The sequence below is a fragment of the Porites lutea genome, chromosome 9, assembly GCF_958299795.1.
Source record: "Porites lutea chromosome 9, jaPorLute2.1, whole genome shotgun sequence".
In the NCBI taxonomy this organism is placed as follows: Eukaryota; Metazoa; Cnidaria; class Anthozoa; order Scleractinia; family Poritidae; genus Porites; species Porites lutea.
In genome coordinates, this window is record NC_133209.1 from 17,458,592 (window position 1) to 17,470,474 (window position 11,883).

The window sequence follows — 11,883 nt, forward strand, 5'->3', positions numbered from 1 at the left end:
AAGTACAAAGTCGCCATGCAAACACATACGGCAGCTGGAGGGGTACCCTTTGTATGAATTTGCTCGTTTGGTGATGGGAACAGAACCACAGTTGAACCCGAGCTCCATTAGTAACTTCATTCCCTGCTTTGTTCCCATTTTCATTTCTTCGTTCCCCGTTCCACGCTCCCCGCTCCTCGTTTAGTAGCAAACATTACCTACAAAATGTAACATTCTCTTTCTGGTCGTTGATGGGGTTTGTCTACTTACACATTGCCTTGGGAATTTCGAGCACGCCACAACCGGCACACACAAACGCAATTTCTCTGAATATTTTTCAGATAATCACAAGACAAGTTTCGTTCCGCAAGCCTAGTCAGCCCAGTTACCGCGCATCTCACGTGACAACGGAAATTTAAAGTTGACGAATTGGAGGGGGGGGGGGAAATGAGCCAGAAGTTTACTTGCAGGAACCTACTTAAAATTAATTTTCTTGATTTTAGATAATCTTTGATTGATTGTTACTACTGCAAGCTTTAAATTTGATTTGGCACGACTAAAACAAGCCTACGTTTATTTTTGGACTTTTTGTTACCGTCAATGTCCTCAACCTTACCTTGAGCTTCGTGACAACAGGAATTTAACGAAGCAGAAAGGGCAAAGGGCCAGAATTAGTCTTGCAGCGACCCGAATTAATTTTCTTGACTTCAGGTGATTTTGAAATGAATTTTTTATTGCATAGTGCCTCAACGAAGTTAAAAAAAATTGAACCTAAATTGAAAGTGTTGAGCTACTTTGAGCAGTTGCGGAAGTCAATATGTCTTGTAAAGATATTAAGTAAATCGCTTTGAATTTCCGCTCGGATATTTAAAAGATCCTTTTCAAAGAGGCTCTTGAATGCCAAACTGGTCTTTCTGGATCACGTTATGTCACGTTTCACGGTTCTTCGCCAAAAACAGACAACAACGGCAATTACAAAGCGAAAAACTGTTGAAATCTCTCATCTAGTATTCCTCACTTCAAATCGATATGAATACAGGAAGCGGAGAGCGTCTTCCTAACTGTATCCGAAAGGGTCCTGCTAATTGTTGGCCAAATCATCCATAAATCATGTACCCGATTAGTTATTTACGTGAGTTATTTTTGTTTATTCATAATCTTGCTCAACCTGTTTCCACACAGTGATTTTGTTGTCAAAACTTGTGTGGCAAAGAATCATGTGCGTGGGTTAATAGTAAAAGCAAAACAAGAAAGGTACATTTTGCATTCAAACCTCTCGTGTCTTGAACGCACCGTCGAGCTAAGGTGACAAAATCGTTTTAATGTTTACATTTCGGCCACTGAAGAACGACAATATATTAACCTTAACGTTGCTGTAGCATATATCAAGTCTTAAACGACTGCTGTACCGGTTCAGAATATTTACTGCAAGTTGCAATGTTTTCCCGATTGGCTCGTAACATTTCCAGATGTCGACCCAAAGGGCTAAATAGGGCATATTTTTCTGTCTTAAAAGCAAACTACGACAACGCCTCTCGATCAAGAGAACTAAATGTGCAGAATGTCCAGCAGGCAGGCGGATCTCGGATGCTGAATGTGACATGGAACAACGACACGGTAGGTCGGTTTCCCTTCGTTTTCCTCCGCGACAACTGCCAATGTTCCGAGTGTTTCCACGAATCTTCACTCCAGCGAACGTACGACACGTTTAACAAGCTAGATATGCACATTCAACCCCAGAGAGTCGAGGTTTTACAAAACGGTGAACAAATCTCCATCACGTGGCCAGACAAACATGTTAGTCTTTTTAGCTCGCAGTGGCTTCATTCCAGACAGGCTACCGAAAAGGCAAATACGACGAAGGAGCGATCGTCCCTTCAGAGAGAGGGAGTAAGAGTTTGGAACGGCAATAAACTCCAGGGCAAGATCCCAAGCTACAGTTTTCAAGAAGTCATTGAAGACGACTTTACATTGTACGAATGGTTGCACTCGCTTCATAGTGTAGGAATTGCGCTATTGAAAAATACACCACGACAACCAGGCGAATGCAATCAACTATGTGCAAGAGTGGGGTATACAAAGACGACAAATTTTGGGTATGTAAATTATTTTTTCGTTAACAAATGACTTTACCTCAGTATGCGAATCAAACCCGGTGAACGATTGTAGTTGCATTTGCAGGGGACCTGAAAACATTGGGCTAACGTAGAATTAATTTTAAAATGTTGCTAATTTCATTAATTGGTATTTACAGTATTGATAACATAAATGATTTAAAACCTTGAGTGATTTACGAAATTTGCTAATTTGCGCTTCAAGAATTAACGAACGCTAACTTGAAGAAAGAAAAGACAATTTGGCCTATAAGCAAAATGACCCTTTAAAAAAAATTCAAATCACAGTTGCATTGAAATAGTTAATAATTTATCGATTTCTTTTCCACAAAATGGACATCAAGTATAAAGACCGAAAACCGCGATCGAAATTGAACATGTCATTGGTTTATTTGCCGAGCGGGGGAAACCTTCCAACTTTACACTGACTCACACCATGGGAATTTTCTTTCAGAAACGCCGGTTTTTTATGGAGTGACCATAACAATTTACAGTTTTCCCTTAGATAATCGGTTACATCTAAAAACCAGAAATAAGGAACATTTACGATTCAAGTATTTCGGTCAATCAAACACGGCAATACTGACCGACTTAAGCACGAGAAGATTGACAAAAATGAATAAATTACAGACAACAAAGCTGCTTGAAATTTATAAGCGATACCTGCGTGAGTAAAAACATACATTTACTGTTGTTTCATTACAACTTTTCGACCGATGATAAAATATTAAACTGAAAAAATGCACTTTATTTGAGTGTCAATGTACTTAACATTAGCTCCTAATGGAGACGGGACCGCCATTTTACGTGGTCATCCGAGCCACGCGAAGGTCTAGCCGTCTGTAGGGCAAAGGAAGTACCTTCATTTCTCAGTTAGTTTTAGACCCTGAGTATTAGTCCGGCCCCGGGAGTCGAAACCGCATCCTCCCTCTCTGCAGTCAAGCGCTCTACTGAATGAGCTAATCCTGCCGCGATTAAAATAATTGGCAATCTTATTTGACGGACAGACACAAAAACTTCTAAAATTTAAAGGAGGGCTAACTACCGTATTTCTACCAGTTCTATTACGAAGGAGGTTCTTCCAACTACATTTATTGATAGAAATTCGGCCTCTTCTTCATTGTTTTGTTTGTCACTTTTGCTTTGCTTTGAAATAAGGCGTTAAACATTAAATTTCACTTTCTGTCGATAAACATATTTACGATGATCTGTTTTGAAGGCTTTTATAATGTTTAGATTGACAAGGGCGATTTGGAAAAAACAAAATAAAACAAAACTCTGCATGCTTTTTGGATACAATGAGGAGGAAATATTTACCTCTTATCCTCTGTGGACGCCGAGGGATGAGTGCGGAAATATCTAATGTTATAGCTACGTGCAAAAGGACGCAACAACTCCCAACATTGTTGGCGTAGCTAAAAGTTTGACCGGTTTCAAACTTTGCGTCCGTTTGCATGGGGCTTAACATTTAATCATGACACGAATCATATCTTGGATCTATTCTTTTGGTTCATTTTGGAAGGAAAAAAAATGGAAGAATATACTTTAATTTTCTTCCCCTTTTTCCTTTCCTTTTCTTTTTTTTTCAAGTGTTCAACGCTTATTTTTTTCTTCTTTTAAAATTCAAACCACACTGTTCATCTGTGGGTGCCAGTTACTGACAAGCTTGACCACTAAACAGGTGTGGTAAAAGAAAAACATTCGACTTGCGATAGAAAAGGTCTGATATCATCTTCACAGCTGACCTAGGTAATACTTTCTTTATTTCCTGTTTAAGGAGTCATATCACATTTGAAAATTACTAAAGATTATGAAACATTTTTAGGACTGTCGGAGCACTGTTTATGCAAGAGACCTCCGGATCTGTTTTGAATCAAAATACAGGAGAAAGTATGAGCCAAAAGGATTGCAGTATGAACTCTAAGCTCTATAGCAAAGCCTACTAAACATTATGACTCAACGAGCCGTACTTGTTTTGGAGTAGGATTTTTCAAAATTTACAATCTGTAACTGCCATTATAGGATGCTAGATGGAAATGAAATAGAGGTAAACAAACGGTTTTCCACGACTCCTTTACACACTCTTTTGCTGATAATACCTTTTTTCGTTGTAAGAGCGACTTTGAACGCAATAAAAAAAGAATTTGTAATGTCAAGACAACTAAAGGCAAACATGGGTGGAGATTCTCTTTGCATGCAATAACAACGGAGCCACGTCCAAACAAGTGAGGAATAACGACTCAAGACGTCACGAAACTCAGTCTACATATTTTTCTTGATATAATTGTTTTTAATATGGAAAGAACAAACTGACCACGATTTAGGAATGCTGTTATCACAGCTGTGAGACCACCTGATTTCATTCAATTTTATTCAATTACCTGCCAGAGAGCAAGCTCTCAGGGGGAGGTGGGCGGTTAGACGGAGTCGGTGGAGACCCTCCCTCCGCAATCCCACCTCCGAGGGCCTTCTAGCAGGCTACCTAATTACGGTCGATTCTCTCTTAAAGGTCACCCTTTTCAGTATATGACATTACGGGAAGATGCCAAAGATTATACTAAGAAATATTGTTGAATTTCATTTGCAGTGAGTGCTTCGAAGTGCATACAAAGTTAAATGCCAACAATCTGGCGTACACCTCACTATTCCTGCCGCCACACACTGACATGCCTTACCATGATTACGTACCAGGGGTAAGTCAAACATACTAAGCAAAATACTTAAGTTAAGCTATGATAAAACGGGAAACAAAAAAAACGTGCAACTTGTTTTGCAACATTGCTGCAAAACGATTTGAATAGCGATGTTGCGCGTTTTATCACCCACCTTCAAACCTGTCTTGCAACAAATTAGGTGGTTGCAAGTTGCGTCAGTACTGACATCAAATTGGATAAAACGGACCTTAAGTTGGGGTGGACGGTAAGGTGGAGGACAGCAACCGGAAATAAAAGTTGCCCGATTTGGGGCTAATTGGCATGGCTCAGCCGTCCAGCCTACGTCGACTGCACGTCGCGACGGTGAGAGAGCTTAGTGCGGCGGTGTCTCGAGAACGTGAGTTTTCTCTTCCTATTTTTGTCTTCAAAATATCTTTATTTTGACAGAATATCGGTTTAATCTGTTTCTTTAATGTCTAGTTTACTTCAAATGGTAAACCTTTCTCAATTACTTATTGTAACACTATTTTATGATGGAATATAGCACACTGAACTCGTCCAAATGCAAGATTTGAATTCCCAGCGATAAAATTATCACATTTAATATTCTCGCATCATGTGAACATCGGCTTCTACCCTTTTCTTTATTCGCGAAGTATTTAGTTCATTTTTTCTGCTTAAGTTATAGGCCAAAATAAAATTACGTGTTCATAGGTTCATTATTCGACAAAATAAACCTCGTGATAAAGCAGGATGAAGGAACTCGCAGTTTGTTTATCGCGCGCATTGTCCATCGTGTTAATTATTTGTTCTTATTTTAAGAATATGGAGTGGACTAAAGTTCACGATATTCAGCTTGCTAAAGAAATTCTTGCAAGTGAATCCCATCGCTTCAAGCCCAGAACGGTGTAAGCTCGATTACCAGTCGTTAGCCTAAGAACTGTGGAGCGTGGGAAAATGTGGCAATACGTAGATCGCAAATAGGCTCAAATGAAGCGACGAACATTGTCTTTCGAGTAACAAAGCGCTCAACTAGATTACATTGTACAACAGAACGAATTCCTCATCTGATATGACACCATCATATAAAAGTAGACCAAAATCACTCGGGTCTTTCATTGAACTCATTCTCTCGAACCTTCCGAAAGTTAGAAAAACGTCTTCGACCGTCACCTCTACTGAAACTTGAAGTTTGTTTCTCTCGCCAAGTGAACGTCCTCCCTCCCCAAGCCGCCGCGGCCAAAAGTCACCGTCCTCTATGTTGCCGTCCACCTAAACTTAAGGTCGGTAAAATTAGACGGGAGCCACGCCATACAAGGAAGTTACGTCACTTGTTGCAAAAAGGCAAGTAAACATGTACAGAGTTTGCTGCAAAACGTGAAAACTACTCTGTACTTTCTGCATCAACCTCGTTCCCAGGGTTCTCTCGGAGAGAGAACCTGGGAACGAGGTTGGTTGCAAGACAGTTTTAAGGTGGGTGGTAAAACGCGCAACCTCGCTATTCAACTCGTTTTGCAGCAATGTGGCGAAACAAGTTGCAACAAGTTTTATTCTATATTTTCTGGAGTACATTCCTAGGCAAAAAGGACAACATAAACAAAAACAAAAGAAAGGAACAAAAAATAAAGAAAGACAAGAAAAAGAAAAATATCAACAGCTTTCTTGTTGCTTGCCTTGGAGACGCTTAGCTCTTCATTTGATACGTTAAAACAGACATTCGCCACTACTGAAACGAGAATGAAAATTTCGCAAAGACTTCTGGAACTGTAACCAGGGACAGGAGAAAAAAAATGGCCAATAGCTGCCTGACGCGTTCCAAGTAACGATCCCAGAATCAATTGCGGTACACATTTTGGCTCCAGTCTCCTTCTCGTTTCTAAAGTGGCAAATTCCATGCTTTGTTTAGGTTCAACTTCTCCATTGTATTGAGCAAGTGTTGAGTGAAGGAGGTGGCAATCAGTTTGTAGATGGATTCTATGTAGCAGAGGAGCTGAGGGAGAAAGACTCAGAAGCGTTTAAGCTCTTGTCAACCACGCGCATTCCGTTCACTGCTAAAGGGATCGACATCTTTGGCGAATTTTACACCAAATTCGCAAGGCACATAATAGAGTGAGTGTTTCAAAAATCCTACAACTTTTTGACAGTAAGTAAAAACAGACTTGTCTTACAATACCTGTGCCAGCACAGCATTATTCAAAGGCGCCGTCCAGAAGGAAAAAAAAGATCTCGTTTTCGGGCTTTGTAACAGCAAACTAGTCATTAGGGCCATTTATACGAGGAAAAATAAGACGCGTCTTACATAAGACGCGTCTTAAATAAGACGCGAACTGTACCATTTATACGAGCTTGTCTTATCTAAGACGAGAACAGCTCGTATAAATGGTTCGCGTCTTATTTCTGTTCTTGACTCGTTTTCATGTAAATGTTGACCCCAGCAACGACAATCCAACGTGGCGCGCCAAAAATTAGCGGATGCGTACTATGCGTTCGCGTCTTATTTAAGACGCGAAGGTCATTTATACGAAGTTTTTCTCGTCTTAGCTAAGACGCGTCTTATCTAAGAACAGGTGTTAAGGGCTGTTCTAAAATAAGACGCGTCTTAGCTAAGCCGCGTCTTATTTTAGACGAAATGTGCCGTTTATACGGAAAGTTCGCGTCAATTTAAGAGGCGTCCTATGTAAGACGCGTCTTATTTTTCCCCGTATAAATGGCCCTATTGTGTGTCTACACTCTGCCAACAACAATACATATACCGTAAATCCTCTATTAAGCCCCCCCTTTCTCAAATAAGTCCCTCTCTAATGGCCCACCCTTTTCAGGAAAAGAAAGTTAATACCCCCCCCCGCCCCATCTCTTTTAAGCCCCCGCCCCCTTTCCCTTATTATTATTATTCACTAGTAAATGATAGAATGTATTAATCAATCACGACTGTAAAACCTCGTGTGGACTGATCTAGGATGGTTTATCCACTAGCTGGAAGTTTGGAGTTGCTTTCGATCCTCGGCTACATGACTTCCAACTTCTTGTACTTGAACTTTTCCGCTTTGCATTCTAGTTGATACCATCGTCTTTGTTAAATTAAATAAACCCCTCTCTCAAATAAGCCCCCCTCCCCCCTGAAATGTGTTTGAAATAATTAAGCCCCGGAGGGGCTTTATAGAGGATTTAGGTAGACGTGCCGTCTTGTTACAAGAATACGTCCTCACCGGCGGTGGACGGGCTGTAGGTTCAATTTAGGATTTCGAAACTTTAAACGACGAAGAAAGACCTAAAAGACATTTAAGACAGCTACCAAAAAAAGGAGGCAAAGAATTTAATGAATGCATGTTTAGGGCCATTGTTTTGATCCTGTGTTAATCTTCTTCTCGTAGGTTGGACGAGAACGAAAACATCGTCCGATTCTCGTGCAACAATCCGACGCGTGATTCCGGGCTGCATGTTTCTCCAGAAAAAACTATTCAACTGTATGAAGCCTACCTGACAATTGGCAAGATGATAGCAGATCCAGCCAATCAAATTGAGCATAAAATGTTACCCGGCGAAGTTGTAACGTTCAACAACAGCCGCGTGCTACATGGTAGATCCTCTTTCATCGTCAACAAGCAAACAAAGCGTTACTTGCAAGGGTTTTACCTCGACTGGGATGTTATCTATTCTCGACTAAGAGTTCTGGCTAAGCAGTTTAATATTCCATTTCGAATCTAAGCGTTATACTCGCAGTCAGTCTGTATTTAACTTTTTTACTCCCAGATTTAATCGAACCGAGACGCAATTTTTGGTAACCATGAACGAGATCCTACAGTTTCACCAATCACTGGCAAATTAATGACCTCCTTAGTACGATTATCGCATGGTAATTCTACATTTGTAATGTCAGTGTTATAACGTTTGAGTCTGTGGATGAAATTCTATGTTCCAACCATATATATGAAACCTCAGTTTGTTCACCACTATTTGTTCTGTACGCACTCCAACTGTTAAGATCGTGGACAAAAACCTTTGGTATGACAATTCAAATGAAACCAATTTTGCAGTACTTTCACATCGTGCTAATAGTTTTTCGGATTATTTTCATTTTGCAAAGTTAACTTTGGAATTATTTTTGGGAGTGAAAAGGTTGACCGTTGTAGAGGTGTGGCACTTAGTAGAAATTCGACTGTATCTTTATTTAAGAGTATTGCCGCTGCTTTGAAATCTTGAGAAACTGAGTCTTTTTATTTTTAAAATTCCATGTACTTTCAAAACATTGCCAAGGGAGAAGGCCACTCCCTCATTTCTAGATAATGGTGACGTGCTTCTCTTATTTTGAATTTTTAAAATCCTATCTTCTTTCTCAAGTTTGATTAGCTGGCAAGCAATAAAGAAAGGGAGGAGCCTTTTGCCTGAAGAAGAAGTAACTTTTCACTGCTGTGTAATCAGTCATACGGCCAACAAAAATACATGCACCTTTTCTTAAACATAAGCTGTAACAAGAAGATAAAACACTAAAAACTACTGAATTTTTTGCAACGCGGTGATAGTAGGGTTATTCTAAGAATACCTCGTAACTTTTAAAGGGTACTTTATGAAAAAGATAAAATCGCGTAGGCTTTTAGTTTCGACAATGATAATCATCACTAAAGGCAAACCATTGTTAAGGGGAAGAAAACACTTTTACCTATCAAGAGTTTAAGTGACCAAAGGCGACTAAAGTGAGAAAAACTTTATTCACTGTAATGTAGCTTGGTTTTTCATTAATCCATTGAGCTTTTTCTTGAATCGGTTAGTTTCTTGTTATCGATTAGTGGTTATTGTCAGCTAACTATACGTGTAGCTAGGCTCAAAGAGTAAAAGGAACTGCTGTATATCGACTTAAACTTTAAACTGTAGCCTGCGAGCAAGCTCTCTGTTTGGAAGAGTCGTGAGAAGTCACGTGAGAGCAACAAGCGAAAGCAGATGCGAGTGTTCAGTGGCTACTGAAATGAGGAAAGCTTCAGTTTCTGCACTGTCAGTAGCGTTAAGTTGGTTTGTTTCTGGTAATTGTAGCTAACCACAAGTAGCTAGGTGCAGAAAGTAAAAGGAACTGCTGTATATGGACGTAAATAAATTGAAGTTCGCCCACAAATGGTCCAAGTATCTGACGAACCTGTTAAGTGGTCTTACCCATTCCAGCGAGGTTCTCCGTAAGAGAGTCGAACTCAGTAACACTCGTACTGCTTACGTTATGCACATTCCCTGCATATTGAGTCTCATATCAGCAAGAATCAACAGTAACCGAAAATTCTAATAGCGTTTCTCTTCAGTCAACTTCTTTTTAATAATGTTACTTTGAATGCTCTTTTTCACGGCGGCCATCTTGTTACACGTAGTAAGAGATGCGCAGTGTAAAACCAGCGAATCACCTTAAAACATGAATATTCCTCGTTCTATAAGCCATTTACGCTGAATAACTTCGCCTTCATGCACATGAAATAAAAACGCGCTCCCAGTACGAACAACAAAAATCACAGCGTTATTTTTCGTTCTAAAAGATATTCACGCAAAACAATTTCGCTTTCACCCTATTAAGTAGCAGAATGCAAAACTTATAAAGCGAGGTAAAAATATGTCTTGCTGCATGGTGCGCGCAACAAACATCGAATCACATCAAATTTCAGCCGTCTCCTCATGTCTCCTCGAGTTGCTTACTCCCGAGGAAGACTTCTGAATCATTAAAGCCACTATCGTACTAAAATTATTCTTGATTTTTAATCGCAGTGGGGCGGCTTCGAATTAAGCCGGCATACAAAGTTAAATGCCACCAATCTGGCGTATACCTCACTATTCCTGCCGCCACACACAAACTTGACTTTCCATGATTACGTACCAGGAGTAAGTTAAATATACTAAGGGTGCATTCGATAGATTGTATTCCGGGATAAGAATACTCCCACATTTGTGAGAAATATCTTCAACCAATGGGATACTACATTCTGCATTTTATCATGAAATGAAAGTAAAAACAAGTAATTTCTAGAGCCTATTCCATGCATCCTACTCCAGGATACGGTTAATCAAACACGCCCTACGGAAAATGCTTAAGCCCCTCTCTCCTCAAGAAACTCCCGCTGGGTATCCCAATAAAAATAGCAGTAATTAAAAAACAGTAAGCGCGCGGGGAACGATGGGACGAGGGAAAAGCCTTTTCCGTTCCCATCGTGCCCCGCGCTCTTTCTTTTTTTTTCTCTCTCCAGCCTCCCTAAGGCACAAAGAGGCCTCTGAGAAGGAGGGAGCTTAAGCCCTGCTTCAAATGTGACGAACAGTAGGGAGAATATATCACAAATTTGTTAAAGAGTGATATCGAAGTTAAAGAAGATTAGCAAGAGGGTTTGGGGGGGGGGGGGGGGGGGGGGCGACAACACTGTTAATTTCCCTCTATGCTCTCGTAATTTTATTTCAACAGCATCGCAAGAATCCGTGCTTCGCGCTCCTATTGGTTTCCCGCGCTGGCCGTCTCAGATGAGCACGTTGGAAAAAAGGAAAGTCTTTGAACAATCTCAACCTGAGTTGGCGATTATTTCTGTAAGGTGTTTAAAATATGAACGCTTCAAATGTTCTATATTCTATATTTTCTAGAGACACTGTAATTGCCTTCATGGACCTTGCATATAGACTGTTTGCAATGCACAGTTGTGAATATATATACTGTATTTTCAAGGACCGAACAAACGTTTCTTTATTTTTCTGCAGTCAACAACTATATCTCTCATATAAATTTACCTCATTAAAACCTACTTAGCCTAAATTGCCAGATAGTTCCCACAATAAAACAGGGGCACCCAACGAGAATATAGTTCAAAACCACTTAACATAGCATTGTTGAACGTATTTTAGTATTCAAACGGTAGATATAGGCATATTTTTATCCCCTAAAAACTTTTCATCTGTTCGGATTTCCTAGCTGAAAGTCTAGTGATCCGAAAATTATAGGGATCAAAACTTACCTTCTCGAAAATTTCAGCCAGGAAAAGGCTCCCGAAAATTCTAGGTGGCCTTTTTTTAGGGTTAAAATCCTTTAAAAATGGGTAATTATACCATTTTGTAGATGTTCGAAAATCGAAGGAGAGGCAGGCAAGCAAGAAATTTTACAACAAATGCTCCGAAAATTCCAGATCTCA

The 11,883-nt window shown here is 39.9% G+C and overlaps 1 protein-coding gene across 2 annotated transcripts; it reads left to right on the forward strand.

Moving 5' to 3' along the window:
- The first annotated feature begins 1,203 nt into the window (after positions 1 to 1,203).
- On the forward strand, positions 1,204 to 9,726 carry LOC140948467 (gamma-butyrobetaine dioxygenase-like). Of its 2 annotated transcripts, XM_073397708.1 has the most exons (5): positions 1,204 to 1,284; positions 1,496 to 2,075; positions 4,681 to 4,786; positions 6,654 to 6,856; positions 8,119 to 9,726. In XM_073397708.1, the coding sequence occupies exons 2-5, from the start codon at positions 1,567 to 1,569 to the stop codon at positions 8,450 to 8,452; spliced, it is 1,152 nt and encodes a 383-aa protein (XP_073253809.1). In that variant the 5' UTR covers positions 1,204 to 1,284; positions 1,496 to 1,566; the 3' UTR covers positions 8,453 to 9,726. The 2 variants fall into 2 exon arrangements, with proteins under 2 accessions (XP_073253809.1, XP_073253808.1); XM_073397707.1 differs by lacking the exon at positions 1,204 to 1,284 and having other exon boundaries at positions 1,291 to 2,075; positions 8,119 to 9,725.
- Positions 9,727 to 11,883: the final 2,157 nt, after the last annotated feature.

What these genes read in the sequence shown, in the direction of transcription:
- LOC140948467 (XM_073397707.1), top strand. Translation starts at nt 1,417, where the DNA reads ATGTTTTCCCGATTGGCTCGTAACATTTCCAGATGTCGACCCAAAGGG. An exon ending in ACCATGATTACGTACCAGGG is followed by an intron (nt 4,787 to 6,653) that starts GTAAGTCAAACA and finishes TGCTTTGTTTAG; the next exon opens with GTTCAACTTCTCCATTGTAT. An exon ending in TTCGCAAGGCACATAATAGA is followed by an intron (nt 6,857 to 8,118) that starts GTGAGTGTTTCA and finishes TTCTTCTCGTAG; the next exon opens with GTTGGACGAGAACGAAAACA.